General features: G+C 37.1%; 1 protein-coding gene across 1 annotated transcript; it reads left to right on the top strand.

The window, feature by feature from the left end:
* Positions 1 to 4,017: 4,017 nt before the first annotated feature.
* LOC306874767 (tetraspanin-3-like) lies at positions 4,018 to 15,131 on the top strand. The gene is made up of 7 exons (XM_079425007.1): positions 4,018 to 4,191; positions 5,578 to 5,769; positions 5,868 to 5,942; positions 6,032 to 6,133; positions 6,217 to 6,369; positions 6,448 to 6,531; positions 13,955 to 15,131. The coding sequence occupies exons 1-7, from the start codon at positions 4,129 to 4,131 to the stop codon at positions 14,045 to 14,047; spliced, it is 762 nt and encodes a 253-aa protein (XP_079281133.1). The 5' UTR covers positions 4,018 to 4,128; the 3' UTR covers positions 14,048 to 15,131.
* Positions 15,132 to 18,925: the final 3,794 nt, after the last annotated feature.

Genomic DNA, 18,925 nt, shown 5'->3' with positions numbered 1-18,925 from the left:
AGCTTAGCCCATTATTTAATTCAACATCATTATTCATTTATTTTAAATGTATAAAATATGTGTACTGTGATGGCAAAAAACACAAAAAAACATGCAGGTACACAGAAAGACCTCCTGGATCATCCAGGACTCAACCGTGGACCTTCTTGCTGTGAGGTAACAGCGCTACCCACTGAGCCACCATGCCACACATTAATAGCTATTATTCCAGTGTACTGAACTAATACAAGATGAATGATGTGATAAAAGTAGCTTCTCTTTTAAAAGGTTGAGTTATCAATTACATTAAATTGATGCAGCTTTCTGAAGTGACAAGTGTATTGTGTGATGTCTTTCTTCTTTGTTGATCATGTTAATAGTCTCTACATTTTTCTCAATAGTTATTTTCACCATTTAGCTGTCTAAAAGCATTTCTCTGAAAATGATTTGATCTGCCTCTGTTGCTTCAATTTATCCTGTCAAAACACAAGATACATATTCTGTCCTTGGCATCTTATTAAAAAAAGTTCAAACCCTAATGCAAGGTGATAATTAGATTGTGTTTATCACATTCAGCATCACAAAACATGAATCGTTCTGCAATCTGTTTTCACACTTTAAAAGGTGTGTAAATGACAGGGGTGAGAGTCAGGACAGGTTGAGGTTTACACTCTCACTGCACTTTACTTACTACAGCTTAGTTCTTATGTGGGTTTTCATAAAGAAAGTTGTCAAGCAGGGGAAGGTTAGCACCTTTAAATTCTCAGCATTAATCAGCCATCATCTGCTTCCACACATCTGAGTTTTATGGCATGCCGTGTCCCTTGTGAGTCACTGGCCCATTTGTTTCAGACTGCAGAGCCGAGTCGAAGGCTTGTTCACTGCAGTCACACCATTAGGGCCTCAGGATATCGGGCCACAGGGAAAAGAGGTGTCACTAGTGGTAATGGATTGCATTTTCACCTTCAGCCCTTCATAAGTTCACTCCACGTCCTCACCCCCTCCTGCCCCACCTGGAAACTGTGGAGGAAACACCCCCCAAAGGGAAACCCATTGATTTCCAGAGAGGAGAAAAACAAGATGAGGACAAGCTGATACAAATCTTTCTGTTCTCAAAGTTGATTTAGTTGTATAATGTTTAAGCAAGAAATATTCTGAGAGTGAGGCATGATGCCATTGATTCTAAATGAACATGACCGTAAAATGAATGCAAAGCATGAAAAATTAAGAATACAAAGCATAATATGATTAAAAGCATTAGGGTGTTTAGAAGGCATTACAATCAATTTCATAATATCATATCTGGCAAGTGCTGGCAGTTTACCATATTGTGTGATTTGACTCATAAACATGACTTTTGAACCTGACCTTTTTGCATTTAGCAAACATATCAATGCACTGTAAACAATTATTTTTTTTAAAGTTCTTACTTAAGTTCTTATTACTATTGTAGCCTAAGTACATATAAGAGGCACTTTTAAAATTTCCTGTTATATTCTTACTGTTTCTTGGAAAACAGCAAGTGAAAGATTTTTTACACATTTTATTTCTGTGCTGATCATAACGTAAAGAACAGATCAACTGTATTGATTACAAAAAGCAGATTGTTGAATTTTTATTGAAAGTATCACATGAACGCAACCAAAAATAACATATGTACAACATAACCACTTAATTAATTAGCTAATTAATTATTCTTGTATTAAAATATGATTTCTCTGTGGCATAGTTTTGTAAGTTAAACACACTGAGAATGATAATATAAATAATAAAAACCTACAAGGCTGGATACATGTTTTTTTCTTACTCAGTATGACATTGTTAAAGCATGTGAAAGCCTTTAGGAAGCCAAATGTCACAGCATTTCCTCCGTAATAGCAACATGTGATGTGAGTGTTGTCCATGGTGCTGAACTTAGTGCTGCAGTTCAGGGAAATTTGGCAAGTGATAATTACTTTTTCATAGGTTCCCTAATATTCCCAACACGCGCCTCATTTGCAGTGATCGACAACGTCGCACATGACTGTTACTGCTCGCTGGAAGTCATTACTACACGACACCCATCCAGCCCTCCCATCCGCGCCATATAAAGCCAACATCTGACTCCTCCAGTCATAATAGATGTACGCGCCTTGAGAGAGAGAGCCACCAACAGCGTTTAGAAATGTCCAGTTTAAGTGTAGCCAGTTTTTGTCACTGTGGATTCCTCACATACCTTGTGCTGTTCTCTTTTTACATTTCAATAGCGTCCTCAGTGAGCCTTGACTTGACTGAACTAAGAAACAAAGTTGCAAAGATCAAAGTAAAACCGAGAGGAAATTTATGGGCAACAGGTGAGATGCATACACGACTTATTATTGTGCTGCATATAACGTGACTTGTACCTACAACAGAAATGTGATTTGGCACTTAAGGTCATTTTATGGGGAAGAAAAGTGTTGTGGACAGCGAACAGTTGCCAACCGAGGATGACTCCACGATGAAAGCCATCGAGGCTGCACTGAATCCCCAGCAGGTCGAGCCCGAGGACCTCTACCAGGAGATGCTGAGGATCGCGCTTCAAACACACCTCGACTCTCCGGAGATCCGCCCTAAAGTTCCGGTAAGAACCGAGTCTGCATTTTCTGTTCTTTTCTATTCTGGTCTGAAAATAATACGAGAGAGTATATTCTTCTGTTGTAATTTGTGATTTGAAATGTGTTTTGAATTCATTTGTTTGTTTGGCTTAAAATGTAATTAGCGCAATTCTGCATTTTTATCAACCATATAGGGTAATCTAACATACGTAATCAATATAACATAATCAGTGATTGAATATAATGGACAATTGATTTATGAGAACTGTTTTTGGTTTGTTCTAGGAGACTGCAATATTAATGAAGATATTAGACAGCTACATCCAAGACAATAAAAACTGATGACTGCCAGCTGCTGAGATCTTCGAAGTGTTTAATTCACATGGAATTTGTAATTGCTTTTTCATCAGCTGTAATTTGTTTCTTAACTAAACCTATTAACCACCTCCATGTCACAAGAAATGCAACAAGTTATACTTGTATATTTATTTTTAGAAGATGTCCAGGATTGTATTTTTTTTTTCCAATAATTTGTATTAAATAAAGAGCAAATTAGTGAAGTCAGTTGCTCTGCATGCAACTACAATGTTAAAAGTGTCATTCATTTCAAACAAATCTGGACCTTTTGCAACAGTTACAATGGCAAACCATGAAAACGCAAATTTCCAAGAACTAAAATAAATGACACAAAAACTTTGTATAACTCAAGGTAAAAAATCATACATTGTTTTTTAGCATATTTTTGTCTTGCCCTAAGAAATGAATATACGGTAATTCTTGTTCAAACATATTGTGCAAAGAGTAGCCTACCTAAATATCAAATACAAAATACCGGTGCTGTATATAGCCTAGACTAAATTCATTTCATTAGCTTAGACAATACAAGCGACAACAACTGTCTTTGACCTGGCCTTGTTCTCCATTTAGTCAACACAACACTACATTCTTGTCTTTCCTTTATATAACCTATATAAATAACAACAATTCATTTTGAACAAGTTCTCTTTTACCTTTCAACCGAAGAGAGGTTATGTTTGAGTGCAAGAAGCCTGGGTTATTTATTTATTCATAATAAGAAGTTTTGTCCTTCTCTTATGCTTTCCGTTTATACCAATGAAACCAGATTTTATTTATATGACTAAAAATTATCAGCCGTTTTAATGACCATCACTTTCATCTACCTGCACCACAACTATTTATTTTGCATAAGAGGTGAGAAAATGTTAAGATGGATTTGCAAAGTCTGCCTCTATATTTTCCTGGGTCTTTAGAAGCACTGTTCATGATTTCATGCATTTCTAATTATTTTCAAAGTGGATCAGATTTGAAGGAACACAGACTGGTGCAGTTCCTTAAGACCAGTAGACGACGATGTCTAAAATACTCACTGAGCTGTAGTTCAGAAAGCAAACAGCTCAGTTCGTGATATTGAGGTCAGTGGGACACGTGACTGACGCTGTCCAGTTGGATGCTCTGTTGACTTGCGGAGCCTGACAATCGCACGATATGCATCTGCTATTAACGTGAATTCCTCTCCTTGGATTAAAATATATAGCCTAGCATCGGCGTGATCATGGGACAGTGTGGTGTTATTTCTTCGAAGACGGTCTTAGTCTTCCTAAATTTGATTTTTTGGGTAAGTTGTCTACAGTATATATAATAGCTGGGATGGATGCAGCGGATAGCGGCATTATAGCTCTGCAGGGATGCACGAGCTACAGCGAATTAGCAGTTGTTTACACGTAGGCTATGATCGATAAGCTTTTAATAGACAAAAATCTAATATGATTTTGACTGAATGCATCACTTAATAAATACAAGCGCAGCATTGCACATTGGTTTTGTCTATTTTGTTTTGTCCCCATGTGTTACGCCTGAGCAAGGCTATTTGGTTAAATAGCGAAAGTCAAATCACATAGGCTAATAGCCTACACAAATTATATAGGCCTAATGAAAACGCTGTTTTTAGCTTTGCATAGACTTAGCCTGCATGTAATATAAGATCCTTGTAAGATAAGAATATAAGAAAAATAAGAATTAGAAAGAAAGAAAATCAAGACACTTCTCAATGGGATTTAGGGATCCTAACACTTTTGATTTTTGCTCTGAAATTTTGTTCTGGGTTTTTTTGTTTCATTTATTCTGAAAACTGTAAAGTTATTGCCTCCAACAGCATTAAGATATTAGCAGTCATCAAACATGGTAATTACATTTATATCTATAATGAAACTGGAACAATATGATTGTTACAGCCATAACACCTAAATAATTGTAACGTGGCTTGTGATGAATAGTAAAATGTTAATGTTTGTCAATACATGGCCTAAAACACTATGTTAATATCATAATACACAGCTTTTAATTTGGACAATTTTAATAAAACTCTAAAGATACACTTGGAAAGAATGTCAATAATTCATTTTAAATTCTAACTTATTCCACATTTTAATTTTGTGAGAAATAAAACTGCTTAAAATTATGTCTGATGTGATATTTACATTTACATTTAGATTTAGTCATTTGGCAGACACTTTCATCCAAAGCGACTTACAATTGGGGAATACAAGAAGCGATTCATCTTGAAGAGGCAATCAGACAGAGGAAGTGCTCGTAACACCAAGTCTCAGTCATTGTTCAAATAAGTAAAAGCTAGCAAGGCAAGGAGAGAAAGATAGAGGCAAAGATTAAGTTTTTTTTTTTTTTTTTTTTGAGTTTAGGATGAAGTCAAGTAGTGCCGAAAGAGATGAGTTTTCAGTTGTTGCTTGAAGATTGACAGGGATCCAGCATTCCGGATAGGGGTGGGAAGATTATTCCACCAGCCAGGAATGGTGGAATATATTAAATAACATTACAATCATGAAACAAAAAATACAAAAAAGGGAGATGTTTTACTCACACATAACAGGTGTTAATAAAAGATTCCATTTGATCATGATTAATAAATATGTTATACGTCCAGTGGGAGTAAAGTGTTTTTACAATTTCACAACAAATAACAATTTTTCTGTTACACCCTTCCCAGGCTGCTGCAGGTATACTGTGCTACATCGGGGCCTATGTTTTCATAACGTATGATGATTATGATCATTTTTTTGAGGATATCTACACTTTCATCCCAGCCATGGTGATAATTGCTGTGGGCACGCTTCTTTTTGTCATTGGTTTCATTGGATGCTGTGCCACCATTCGAGAAAGCCGCTGTGGCCTGGTGACGGTAAAGTAGAATCTAGTACCCCTGATTTTCACATACATAGCTTTGATGATTTTTCATTAAGAATCTTTCCTGATTGTTCTTGTCTAATTTTTCTGCAGTTCTCAGCAGTGTTGCTACTGGTGTTTGCCACAGAGGTGGTTGTAGTGGTGCTAGGCTATATTTACAGAGCCAAGGTTGGAAATAATTAAATAACATGTACATGTGCATGTAAATAGTTTGAAAGTGATAAAACATTGAAAAGTCTTTTCTTTTTCTCTAAAAGGTCGAGGCTGTGGTGAATCACTCTATTCAGAAAGTATATAATGAATATAAAGGCACCAACACAGATGCTCCCAGCAGGGCCATCGACTATGTCCAGAGACAGGTAAGACCGTCAGTTCCTTTGTCTCTTTTTCCACCATTTTTCCATTTCTCTAAACTTCTCTTCTTACAATCTTTCACTTTTAGCTCCACTGTTGTGGCATTCATAATTACTCTGATTGGATGAACACTCACTGGTTTATTGAATCCAAAAATAACAGCGTTCCAGTGAGCTGCTGCAAGCCCACCATCAGTAATTGCACTGGGACGTTAATGCGACCAGGAGACCTCTACCCAGAGGTAACAGCCTCACACACATTCTACAGACTTGCAGTCCAAAACTATTAAATGATAGTCTAACTGAACTTCTTGTTACAGGGCTGTGAAGTTCTTGTTGTAAAGAAACTCAAGGACATTATGCTGTACGTCATACTGGCAGCATTAACGTTCGCTGCCATACAGGTAAAACATAATTTGCTGTGGGGGTCAATCACAGTCATACACTCAGATGAAGTGGTCATTTGTCATTTAAGCAGTGGTTTACATGATTTTAACAGTAAATACAGGAAGTGTAAAATAATGGAAACAGCACATAAAACGTTTAAAACGTGAAATATGTAAAAGAAATACGTGGACATGAAAGATTGATTTGAATTTAAATTATTTTCTAATCTTACCTGGATATTAAATTAAAGTTTATGCTAAGATATAACTAGTCCATTACAATACAAAAAATCAGCTTAGCAACATATAGGTAACAGAAACGCTAGATGCCGCCACTTGTGGTTTTGTATGAGAAACGTGGGGATTTGCGAGACATGAAAGTGGAAAACAGTATAACAGAGATCTGAAATGTCGGAAATAACTTTTCATGGTACCAGAAGATCAGTCTGATGTACAGCGGAGCCTATGCTCAGACAACAGTGAATGTTAGGAAATATCATGCTGCATTCCAGACAAAGTAGGTGTGAATACTTGATTTGAATTTCCCACTTCCGAACATTGTATATTGCATTTCATTAGAAAAAGTGCTCGCTGCAGAGCCAATGGATGGAGCTTGACATCCAGCTCCCCCTCTCTGGATGTTATTGGTGGAGCTTGAAGGTCCAACTCTTACCATAAGCAGGGATGGGCTGGGAGTAAAAAACGGCTCTGGATTTTCTCCCAAATAGGCCCAACACAACCACAGTACAAACAGTCGCTATATCTCACAATATTGCAGCAATCCTGTCGCATTTATGGCAAATAACATCACAAAGCCCATGGTGACCCTGCTGACAAAAACAATAGTAACCATCACAGAAATTCTAATGACTTCCACTACAAATACCATTACAAACATTACAAACTATCAACTTTTAACTATTAAAACAATTAAATAATGGTTTCCTGTAGTGTGTTTTGGGACATATTACATTAGGATTTAGTGTTTTTTTGTTTTTTTTAAATGACCCAATTACCAGTAGAGACCAACAGGCACCATTACAGTTTCCATTAAACCAATACAATTCTCAATTCTTATAAATCAGTAAAACCGTTACAAATTATGTGCTGATTTTTTTTTTCAGCATGGGATTGAAATAAATTATTGTATGAACTAAAATACCTGAAAACTACATAAAAAGAGCAGAATGATAGATGCTATTTACACTGAGTGCAAATAGCTATAGATTCTATTTACACTAAAATAGCAGGATTTTCTGCTATTTATACTACTTATTGCAAATAGTGGCAATTATCTGCACCTCAGCATTGCAATACATTATAAAACAGTATGCAATAACTTATTGAGTGAGTGTAAATTTTAATTGTAATTAAAATTGTTAAATGGATGCCATTGGGACAATAAAGCCCTCCCTACACCTACCCTAACCCTACCCGATACTTTATTTTCAACTTTTTGATTATTTCCTTATATATAATTCCTCATTTATAAAAAATAAATGCTTTTCTGATGTGATTGTAAATTTGAAAAGGGAGAAAAAAAGGGATGGACTTCTCCAGAACGTCCAGATGGCCAGTCCGCCCCTGACCATAACCCTGTTTCTAGGTCAAGCTCCAGACATTAGGTCTGCAGAAGTCCACCCCTTTGGCCCATTTGGATCTGTATTGAGCACCACTCGTCTACTTAGTTCGTTCACAGATATACAACACAAGATGGCGCTATTACTCAATGTATATCAGTGTGTGGCGCCGTTTTTTTTTATTATTTTTATTATTATTATTTTCTTTGACGGGAATATACTGTAGAGTCATAAAAACATATAAATCTATAAATCTTACATCTATATATACAATATATCTAATAGCTATACATCTAATACATCAATTGCCTTTTTCAACAGCAGAGATAGCTTTATGATTGTTCTGTTTAGAGATGAAAGAACCATAAAAGACAATTAAATCAGTAGAAAACTGTCTACCATTTGGTAGAGACAACATGTATTTTGCTTTGTGTATATGGTTAGTTAAGAACTTTGATTATACCGTGCATCTTCAATAAACAAGATCTTATGACCTTACTGTTATTGAAAAAAGTGAAAGTGAAAATAGTGACGTGACATGTGGCCAAGTATGGTAACCCATACTCGGAATTAGTGCTCTGTATTTATCCCATTCAAAGGGCACACACATAACAGTGGGCAGCCATTTTTGCTGTGGAAACTGGAGAGCAGTTGGGGGTTCGGTTCCTTGGTCAAGGGCACCTCAGTCGTGGTATTGAGGGTCTAGAGAGCGCTGGTTATTCACTCCCCCCACCTACAATCCCTGCCGGATCTGAGACTCGAACCCATGGCCTTTGGGTAACGAGTCTGACTTAAGATGGTCATGACTTCCCCGTTGTAACAAACTTGTAAAACAGGAGAAGTACAAGTCTTGAAGGCTGGGCAGGTGGACACCAATGATCCTTTCTGCTGACCTAACAGTCCTCTGCAGTCTTCTTATATCTGATTTGTTGGCTGACCCAAACCATACAGTTATAGAAGAGCACAGGACCGACTCAATAACAGCAGAGTAAATCTGTGTCATGTGCGCCTGTGGCAGGTTGAACTTTTTCAGCTGACGAAGAAAGTACAATCTCTGCTGAGCCTTTTTTATGATGCGATGCGAGTCGATGTGAGTATCTCACTTCAGGTCCTGGGAGATGGTGGCACTCAGGAACCTGAATGACTCCACTGCAGTCACAGTGCTGTTCATGATGGTGAGTGGGGGGAGAGCAGGGGGGTTTCTCCTGAAGTCCACTATCATCTCTACAGTTGAGCGTGTTGAGCTCCAGGTTGTTGTGACTGCACCAGACAGCTAGCTGATCAACCTCTTGTCTGTAACCATCCTGAATGAGACCGATGACTATAGTGTCATCTGCAAACTTCAGGAGTTTGACAGAGGGGTCTTTAGATGTGCTGTCGTTCGTGTAGAGGGAGAAGAGCAGTGGGGAGAGAACGCAGCCTTGCTGAGCTCCAGTGCTGATGGTGCGGGTGTTGGATGTGAGTTTTCCCAGCACTAACTCATATGCCCCTAGGAATACCGGTGGAGTATGATGGGATGCCCCAGAGCTCCAGCCCCAGAGCTCGCTCCAGTGCCAACTCCAGCCCCTGATCCGAGTCCAGTGCAGGCTCCAGCCCCTGACCAGAGTCCAGTGCAGGCTCCAGCCCCTGACCAGAGTCAAGTAAGAGCTCCTGATCCCCTGTTAAGCCCAAGGATGGCTCCTGATCCCCAGTTTAGCCCAAGGAGGGCTCCTGATCCCCCGTTAAGCTCAGAGATGGCTCCAGTCCCAGAGTTCAGCCCCATTAGTTCCCCCAAGTATTTTTTTTTGGTGGTGGTGGGGGGGGGGGGGTAGTATTATCCGCCATGGTCTCCCGAGTCTCCTGATTCGCCATGGCCGCCCAAGCTCCCTGCTCCACCATGGCCACCCGAGTCTCCTGATCCGCCATGGCCTCCCGAGCTCCCTGCTCCGCCATGGCCACCCGAGTCTCCTGACCCACCATGGACTCCCGAGCTCCCTGATCCGCCCTAGAGGCCTCCCGTGTCTCCGTCTTGGACTAGCCTCCAGGGCGCCCACCCCCTTTTCCCCCGGTGGATATGTTACGGCCTTCCGGGAGGGGGAGGTAATGTCAGGGAGTCTCTGTCACCGGTCACCAGCTCTGGACTCCATGTCCTAGAATCTTCTCGGCTCACACCTGTTCCCAGTCACGATCACCATCACCATCACCTGGAGTTCTAATCACCCGCACCTGCTGTCTTCAATCAAGCCACCTATTTGAGCACGCTCCTGTCTGTCACTCGCGTTCCGGTCTACCGTTCACTACCTTGAACTGTTTCCAGACCTTACTTACCTGTATACTCACCGTGTGTTACTTACCTCCAGAGTTTCCCGTGTTCCTGCGATCCCGATCTCCTTTGTTCCCGACCTCCACCAGGATGCCTGCAACAAAGACAAAGAGACTTACTTCCAACTAAGCATTCAAGAGACCTCATACTGCCATTGACTCACCTGCCTTCTGCTCTCCTTGTTCTACAGTCATTGTCAGTAAACCAGCTTGTTTGTTGGGTACTGAGATATGTTTGACTCCACGCCATTTTTTCATGAATGACTTTTGGGACTTCACCTTGTCCGTCCAACAAAGATCTTTACTGTTAGCTGCTCTCACAGCAGCAAAAAAATTGGAATCCTCCTCACACAATGGACAGACGAACCTGGACTGTGTTTTTGTTGGACATTATCTCGATGGAACTTTCTACTTCTCGTATACATGGATCTAACGTGAAAACTGTAAATTCATGGCATTCAGCTTTTAATGTTGTGTCTTTTCTAAAATCTTTGTAAAATTTATTTTATTGTTATTTGTTTATCTATTAATATTAATGTCTTTATTTTATTTATTTTTTGAGTCTACCAAGGGGTTGGTTTTAAATTTGTACAGCTGCTTTTTTTGTACTACCGTTCCACAAAATAAAACCTAAACCGTTGTTAACAAAAAAATAAACCAGCTTGTTTGTCTCACCCCAGTGTTCCAGGTTTCCTTGTGAATTATATAATTAAAGATACTGTATTTAGAAGAATCTCCTACGTCTCTGTGTCTCCTCGTTCCGTGCTCCAGAGAAACGTGACAATGATATCTCTTAATATAAAATTTATTATTAGTATTTTTTTTTCATCCCTGATGTAAAAACCACCAACAATAAGAATTGGAAGAGAACTAATTATAGGGTCTACATCTTTTCATTTTTAATAATGTGAATGAGGTTAGGGGAAATACAACAAATGAGTTTTAAATATTCTTTTGAAGATACATTTATCCCAAGAATATTAACAATTGCAACTGTCTTTGACACTGGTTGTTTCTCCTGCTCTTAGGCCAGACATAAAATTCAAGAAAACAAAATGTTTGTGCTCTCTTTAAAAAAAAAAAAAAAAAAAAAAAAAAAAAAAAAGAATAAAAATTATAAAGATACAGTGTAATAAAGATACATATAGCATGTAATATTACAATAAATAATGCATTTTAGATATACGTATTCTTGTCTTTTCAGAAATTGCATATATTTCTTTAACCAGAGTTCCCACTTCCTTTTTACATGTCTCTCCTTGTGATTTCTTGATACCAGATATGTATATTTTAAAAACTGCAATCAGCGCTGTCATCATTAGCGTCTTGGAAATGGCAAATGACCCTTCTCACCAATTGTAACGAAGGAGTCCACTGAAGGCGAGTGTAGTATGAATCCATGTGCAGTTTATTTACAAAGTGGCTTTCAAATATCCAAATGTGATCCAAACAGATGCAGACTTGACTTGAAAACAGGCTTGACATGAACTGGGCAGGCGTGGCGTGAGCAGACTCTGGCTGGGCAGGCGTGACGTGAGCAGACTCTGGCTGGGCAGGCGTGACGTGAGCAGACTCTGGCTGGGCAGGCGTGACGTGAGCAGACTCTGGCTGGGCAGGCGTGACGTGAGCAGACTCTGGCTGGGCAGGCGTGACGTGAGCAGACTCTAGAACTGCGGCCATTTTCCCAAGAGACTCTTGCGTGGCAGCTAACTTACGATGGAGTTCTTGAATAGCAGCCATGTTATTGAGTATCTCTTGAGTAACCAGCATGACGTGAGTAGGCCCTGGGGTAGCAGACACTGGCTTGGCAGACATGACGTGATCAGGCTGTGACTTAGTAGAGATGGTAGGACAGTGGCGTTCCTCATCTGCAATCCCCAGTGTACGATGAGCCAGACAGGAAAAGAACATGGTCGATATAGTCCTCTAGTGTGGTAGAGCATGTGTTGTTTGGCATCAGATCATATAAAGATTCTTTAAGTCCATGACGAAAAATCCCCTTTAAAGCCACATCATTGAAATCCACCAAACGGCAGAGTCCACAAAAGTCGGCAACATACTCCTCTATAGCCCGGTTGCCCTGACGCAGGCAGAGGAGACGTGCAACTGCTGGGTTCATTGTAGTGGTCGTGTATTCTGTAACGAAGGAGTCCACTGAAGGCGAGTGTAGTATGAACCCATGTGCAGTTTATTTACAAAGTGGCTTTCAAATATCCAAACGTGATCCAAACAGATGCAGACTTAACTTAAAACAGACTTGACTTGAAAACAGGCTTGACGTGGCATGAGACAGACATGGCATGAACAAACAACTCACCAACAGCAGGTTACAACGATAATACACAGACAAGGCACAATTGCACTAACTAGCAAACTTATACAAAACTAAGCAGGTCACATGACAAGAACAACCAATCAGAACAAGACACATAGAACAGAGGAACCAATAGCAATGAAACATGAGGGCAAGGGAAGCATGACACAAACAGGAACCATGACTAAACTTCAAAATAAAACACATGAAAACATGAACAAGAAACAAAACCCAAAACAGACCTTACACCAATCCAGTAACGGAGTGTCTATTTACACTAAGTGCAAATAGCCCATCTTGTTGGCAAAGGCTATTTACACTAGCTCCGCCCACTAAAGTGTGATTGGGTTAGTTAATATTAAAAAAGAAGCTAGTTCAGCATCAGTTTCATTGGCGTAGATGGTAAGGCACATGCTTTTTGACGCGAGCAACCCGAGTTCGATCCCACCTTTTGCCAAACATTTTTTTCTCCCTTTTCAAATCTCATATCTCATCAGAAAGGCATTTATTTTCAATAAAAATTAAGGAAATAATCAAAAAGTTGAAAATAAAGTATCGGGTAGGGTTAGGGTAGGTGTAGGGAGGGCTTTATTTTCCCAATAAGGTGGCATCCATTTAATAAATTTGAATTAAAATTATAATTTACACTCAGTACGTTATTATTGCCTACTGTTTTATAATGTACTACAATACTGAGGTGCAGATAATTGCCACTATTTGCAATAAGTAGTATAAAAGTAGCTATTTGCACTTAGTGTAAATAGCATATCGTTAAAAAATACTGCTATTTTCACTTGGTGTAAATAGAATCCATTGCTATTTGCACTTAGTGTAAATAGCGTCTGTCACTAAAAAAATATGCTATTTACACTTAGTGCAAATAGCCGCTGCCATCCAGTAATTATTTTCAAGGAGGAGGTATAGGAATATAGAGGGTGTGTCTCAACCAGCGCCCTAGCTCACTGTCTTAATCACAAAATGCTTCCATTGCACTGGAATGTTTGCTCCCTAAAAAAAATCCCACAATGCACTGCGAAAACCAGGGAGAATATATGCGGTATTTATACACTTTAAACAGCATTAAAAGCGAGATCCTGCTGTTGTTGATAAATGATATAAACAATACATAACCTTCCTGATTTTAACAGATAATGCAGAATATTTGAAATATGTTCTCATAATCTTACCTGTCATCATCCTCAGTGTAATTGTATGTTTTGACCATTGTTTCCTGTTCTGTGCACAGATGCTTGGGCTGCTGTGTGCGTGTGTGGTCCTTTGCCGCAGAGGTCATGACCCAGCCTATGAACTGCTTGTCAGCACAGGTATAGATGCCTGAGTGGTACCGCATGGCATCATGGGAACGGCTGGTCCTCCCAGCCAGTGTACTGTACATATTTAAACTGAATCAGGCTATCACTTTTCTACACTAATATTAAAACCTGTTTCAGTACTTTTGTTTGACATAAAATTAAAGCTTTGACAGCTTAAATAGCCACACACTGCTTTAGTTGTGAAGAAAATGTTCCTAAAAATGTTCATAGAAGAAGTATTTAATTGTTTCTTTATTTATAGAACTACTGATATTTGTTAGAGTCTGATGAGCAGAAAATGATCATTATTGTAAATATTTTACACTAATTGATTTCATGTGACATGGTAATGTGATATTATGTGTTATTATGTAAGTGGTTGTTAGGCCAGAGTCATAGTTTGACATAGTTGAGATATTTTCCCTTATTTACAGTATAATAATTTTCCCTTATTACAGTATTTACAGTTATAATGAAGCGGAAAGATTGTTTTCAATTTTAATTATTTTCTGACAACTTTCCTTGCTTCTCATTTCAAGCTTATCTTTAGAGAAATATTGATACAAAGAGTTTAAACTAAATCATTACTTTTAACTCTTGCAGCAACATTAAACTTGCAATTAACAGCAAGGTTACATTACATAAAGCATGAATTACACTATCAGTCAAGTATTTGGCAGTAAAACAATCAAAAGCGCAAGTCTAACAAAATAATTTAGTATATTTCAAATATAGAACTCAGCATTTGAAAATTCTCTAAAATCAGTTTGTTATAAAAAGGCTTTTTTTCCCCTGGAAACTTTTATTTCTTAAAATAGTTGTGCAATGCCTGGGACCAGGAAAAAAAAAAATATTTGAAAAAACTTCTTTTCTCACTCATCATTCCATGAGTGACACTGCTGTATGACACTCTAACGGAAGTGTTACTCTTAAAAAGTCACTGACATGAATACTCATATAATACAATGTTCACTGTAGCATGAAAACACTCATGTTTTCACATTATTTGATAAATTCATGTTTTCATTTCTCCCAGAAGAAGTATAACAATGACTAATGCAAAGTACCTACTGTAAAGTATGTTGATCTCGGTCAGTTCAATAAATCACTAAAATGAAAATTATTCATTAAGTGATTGCTGTTTTATATATTATATTGCACATTAAGACATTGTGTATTGTTTATTCAAGCTCTGTTCATTTAATCATTTTACTCAAAAATTCTAAAAACAAATAAAAATAAATAATATTTAAATTTTATTTTCACTTATTGCACATACTGTAGTTCCTCTAATACCAATTGACAAAACAAACACAAGCTGTCTTACATAAGGTTTTTTAAACATTTCATTAAAATGACTTTGATCAGTGTATTTATATAAACTCTGCAGAAGGATACTAATAGCAGTGATCAAAATGCCATGCTGTCTGGGAGAGTTTGGCCAATAAATTAACTTTAATTTCTTGTGCATAAGGTGTATGCAAGGTGTTAAAGTGGAAAACTATTTTATTTTAACAATTTATTTTTCATGTTTCCATTTATGGTTGAGTATATTTTCCAAATCAGTTTAATGATCTTCAAATTATCTTTGTTTCAAATGTTGAACTCACAGACAACATAAAAACCATTGTTTCCAACTGCTGAAAATGATGAAAAGCATATCAATATAGCTTCTAAAACTACTGTAAATCTATTACATCAATACACTCTCACAAAAAATATAGTTTGTGTTTCAAAGTGCAAAGTGATGCATCATCAGGAATTTTTTCAAGCAGCATGTTCACATATACGACCCTTTTTCCTAATTTAAATAACTTATAAACATAGAGATATACAATGCATGAACGGGAACCCAAGCAATACAGCACTACTCTTACATAAACTATAGACATTATGCAAATTCACTGATTTCAAGTCAAATAAAGGTCTACTTTTACATTTTAGAATTTCTTCATTCGTTTATATCTGGCGCTCTTCTCAACTCCTCTGGGGAAAACAAAACATAAGATATTACATTATTATGACAGCTTCAGGATTCTACTGGATTAAATTAATGTTTACTTTATTTATAGTAATATACACACATTTTAATTGTATTTATTGTATTAACAACAACATAAAACATTTGTTTTAACAGACACAACTGACATGTATATGATTTGGTTCTTACCCTGTTCTTTAATAACATACAAAGTTTAGTTTCTCCGCACAGTCTCTGCTCTCCCAACGTTTATCTGTCAGGTTTCGAGATCCACAGTAAAGGGGACTGGCAGGGCATGCCGGCAGCTGGACCAAATTTCCCAGAGACTCCCCATTGACCCAGAACCAGGAGCCTGCCAGGAAGCGCAGACCTGTCCACATGGCGTCAGTTTGCATGTCTGAAATCTCGTTATTGGCTTGGAAGAGATGCAAACTGGTTGGCAGACAGGCCAAGCCAGAGTGTTGAGACTTGCAGTGTTCTAACGCCTCCTCCCAGCTCTTTTTCTCCATTACCAGGATAAGTTTAGGCACCCACTCGTAGCAGAAAAAAGGGTACTGCTTATCACAAACGTAGTCATACAATTCACCACCTGAACTCTTACAGCAAAAGGCAGTCTCTGGGTTGTTTGGTTGATCAGCCTTCCATGGCATAGAAATTTCTTTGCTTCCATCACTCCACACCCATGGGTCGCGAGCAGAGAGTTTGCTCAGTCCAACCCAGCTATCTGTGCCATCACCGCTCTGATTATTTGAATCGCTTTTGAACCTTATAAGTTCCTCATGGCTGTCTATGGTGGACAGGTCGGCATGATTCTCTCTGCAAAACTTTCGAGCATCGCTCCAAGTCTTAGCATCATTGATAAAAATGTGTTTCCTGATCAAAGTTATAGTCAGTTCACAATGAGCTGACAGGAAAAGAGCAACCCAGGCAATCTTCATCTCTTCTGTGGGAAGCAAGTCAGTAAATACAGTCGTAAGGCAGACTCCATAAATATATATACATGCAAATTTGCAATTTGTTAATCAGCATTGTATGCAAATACTCACTGTGAGGTCAGTGGTCACTAACACAGAACAAAGACTTTAGTTTTAGTTTTAGTTACAGCAATTTAATTAATAGCTCACAGAAATTTAAAAAAGGAAGAAAGAAACAAAGACTCTTAATGGATTACACTGCAAACATTTTCCAATTAGACTGTTTTTCTCCTCCTTTTTCCAAAATTCACTGTGCCCAAAATATCACATAAAACAAACAGAGAAAAGGAGTATTAGGAATGACAGAAACTGATGTTTGGTATGATTTACACACAAAATATAAATGAATAAATACATTTATTTATTTTACTTGATATTAACAATTGCATGACATGCCCATGTGCATTTCCCATTTTTTTAAATATAGATTCCTATTATTGCCATAATTTAGTTATATTTAAATATAGTTATATTCTGTGTGTAAATACTAAACATCAGTTATTTACTATTTACTATTATTATATTATTACTATATTATTATTATAGTTAATATAATTACATTCTCTGAGTATCACGTTTTTTTATTAAATGTGCAACAATATAGCAAACACAAGTACTGAAAATTACATTTTTATTTTACAAGCTGACTATTGAACAATTAAAAATGAGCAGATAATGTGGCATAAAGCTTTAGGGTTGGGTATCTTGATGGAAAACGAATCTTGTCCTAAAACTGAATTAATATTTTTTATAGAAAACTAGAATATAAATGTTTTTTAAAAAAAATAAAATAAACTAGTAAAACTATAAAAAGGCAGGGCTCACAATTACATTCATAGCATAATGAATACATGAAAAACAGATAATGAAAGGCAATCTGCAAAGAAACAAAAATGATTTGCATGCCCTTTTTTTATATATATATACAAAGTTTAAGTTCAAGTTCAAGATCAAGTTCAAGTTAATTTGTATAGCGCTTTTTACAATACAAATCCTTGCAAAGCAGCTCTACAGGAAATTAAGTTTCCACAATATACTTAATATATTTAACTTATGGCAAAATTTGGTAATTCTGTATGTTGTCCTCTGAGATCCTCAGAGTTAAGTAACAAAGTATACAAAGAAGTAAATGTGTTTTGTGTTATAGCACTCAGTATTAAGACAATGCCACACTCATAGCTTAAATAAGATGGAAAGCATCGAATTTGAAGGGTTAAACATTTGGGTTAATGACATGTCAGACATTTTACTGTTAAATGTACTGCATCCACGTTTGCATGTCTAATGCACGCTTGTGTTTTTCCTGTACAATTTTTATATTAACAAAGACTTTAGTTTTAGTTTTAGTTACAGCAATTTAATTAATAGCTCACAGAAATTTAAAAAAGGAAGAAAGAAACAAAGACTCTTAATGGATTACACTGCAAACATTTTCCAATTAGACTGTTTTTCTCCTCCATTTTCCAAAATTCACTGTGCCCAAAATATCACATAAAACAAACAGAGAAAAGGAGTATTAGGAATGACAGAAACTGATGTTTAGTATTTACACACAAAATATAACTATATTTAAATATAACTAAATTATGGCAATAATAGGAATCTATATTTTAAAAAATGGGAAATGCACATGGCATGTCATGCAATTGTTAATATCAAGTAAAATAAATAAATGCATTTATTTATTTACTATTATTATTATAGTTAATATAATTACATTCTCTGAGTATCATGTTTTTTTTATTAAATGTGCAACAATATAGCAAACACAAGTACTGAAAATTACATTTTTATTTTATAAGCTCACTATTGAACAATTAAAAATGAGCAGATAATGTGGCATAAAGCTTTAGGGTTGGGTATCTTGATGGAAAACGAATCTTGTCCTAAAACTGAATTAATATTTTTTATAGACAACTAGAATATAAATGTCTTTTTAAAAAATAAAA

Source organism: Barbus barbus (assembly GCF_936440315.1).
Source record: "Barbus barbus genome assembly, chromosome: 1".
Classification (NCBI taxonomy): domain Eukaryota; kingdom Metazoa; phylum Chordata; class Actinopteri; order Cypriniformes; family Cyprinidae; genus Barbus; species Barbus barbus.
Note: the sequence above shows the minus strand (reverse complement) of the source record. Positions and strands in the feature narration are given on the sequence as shown.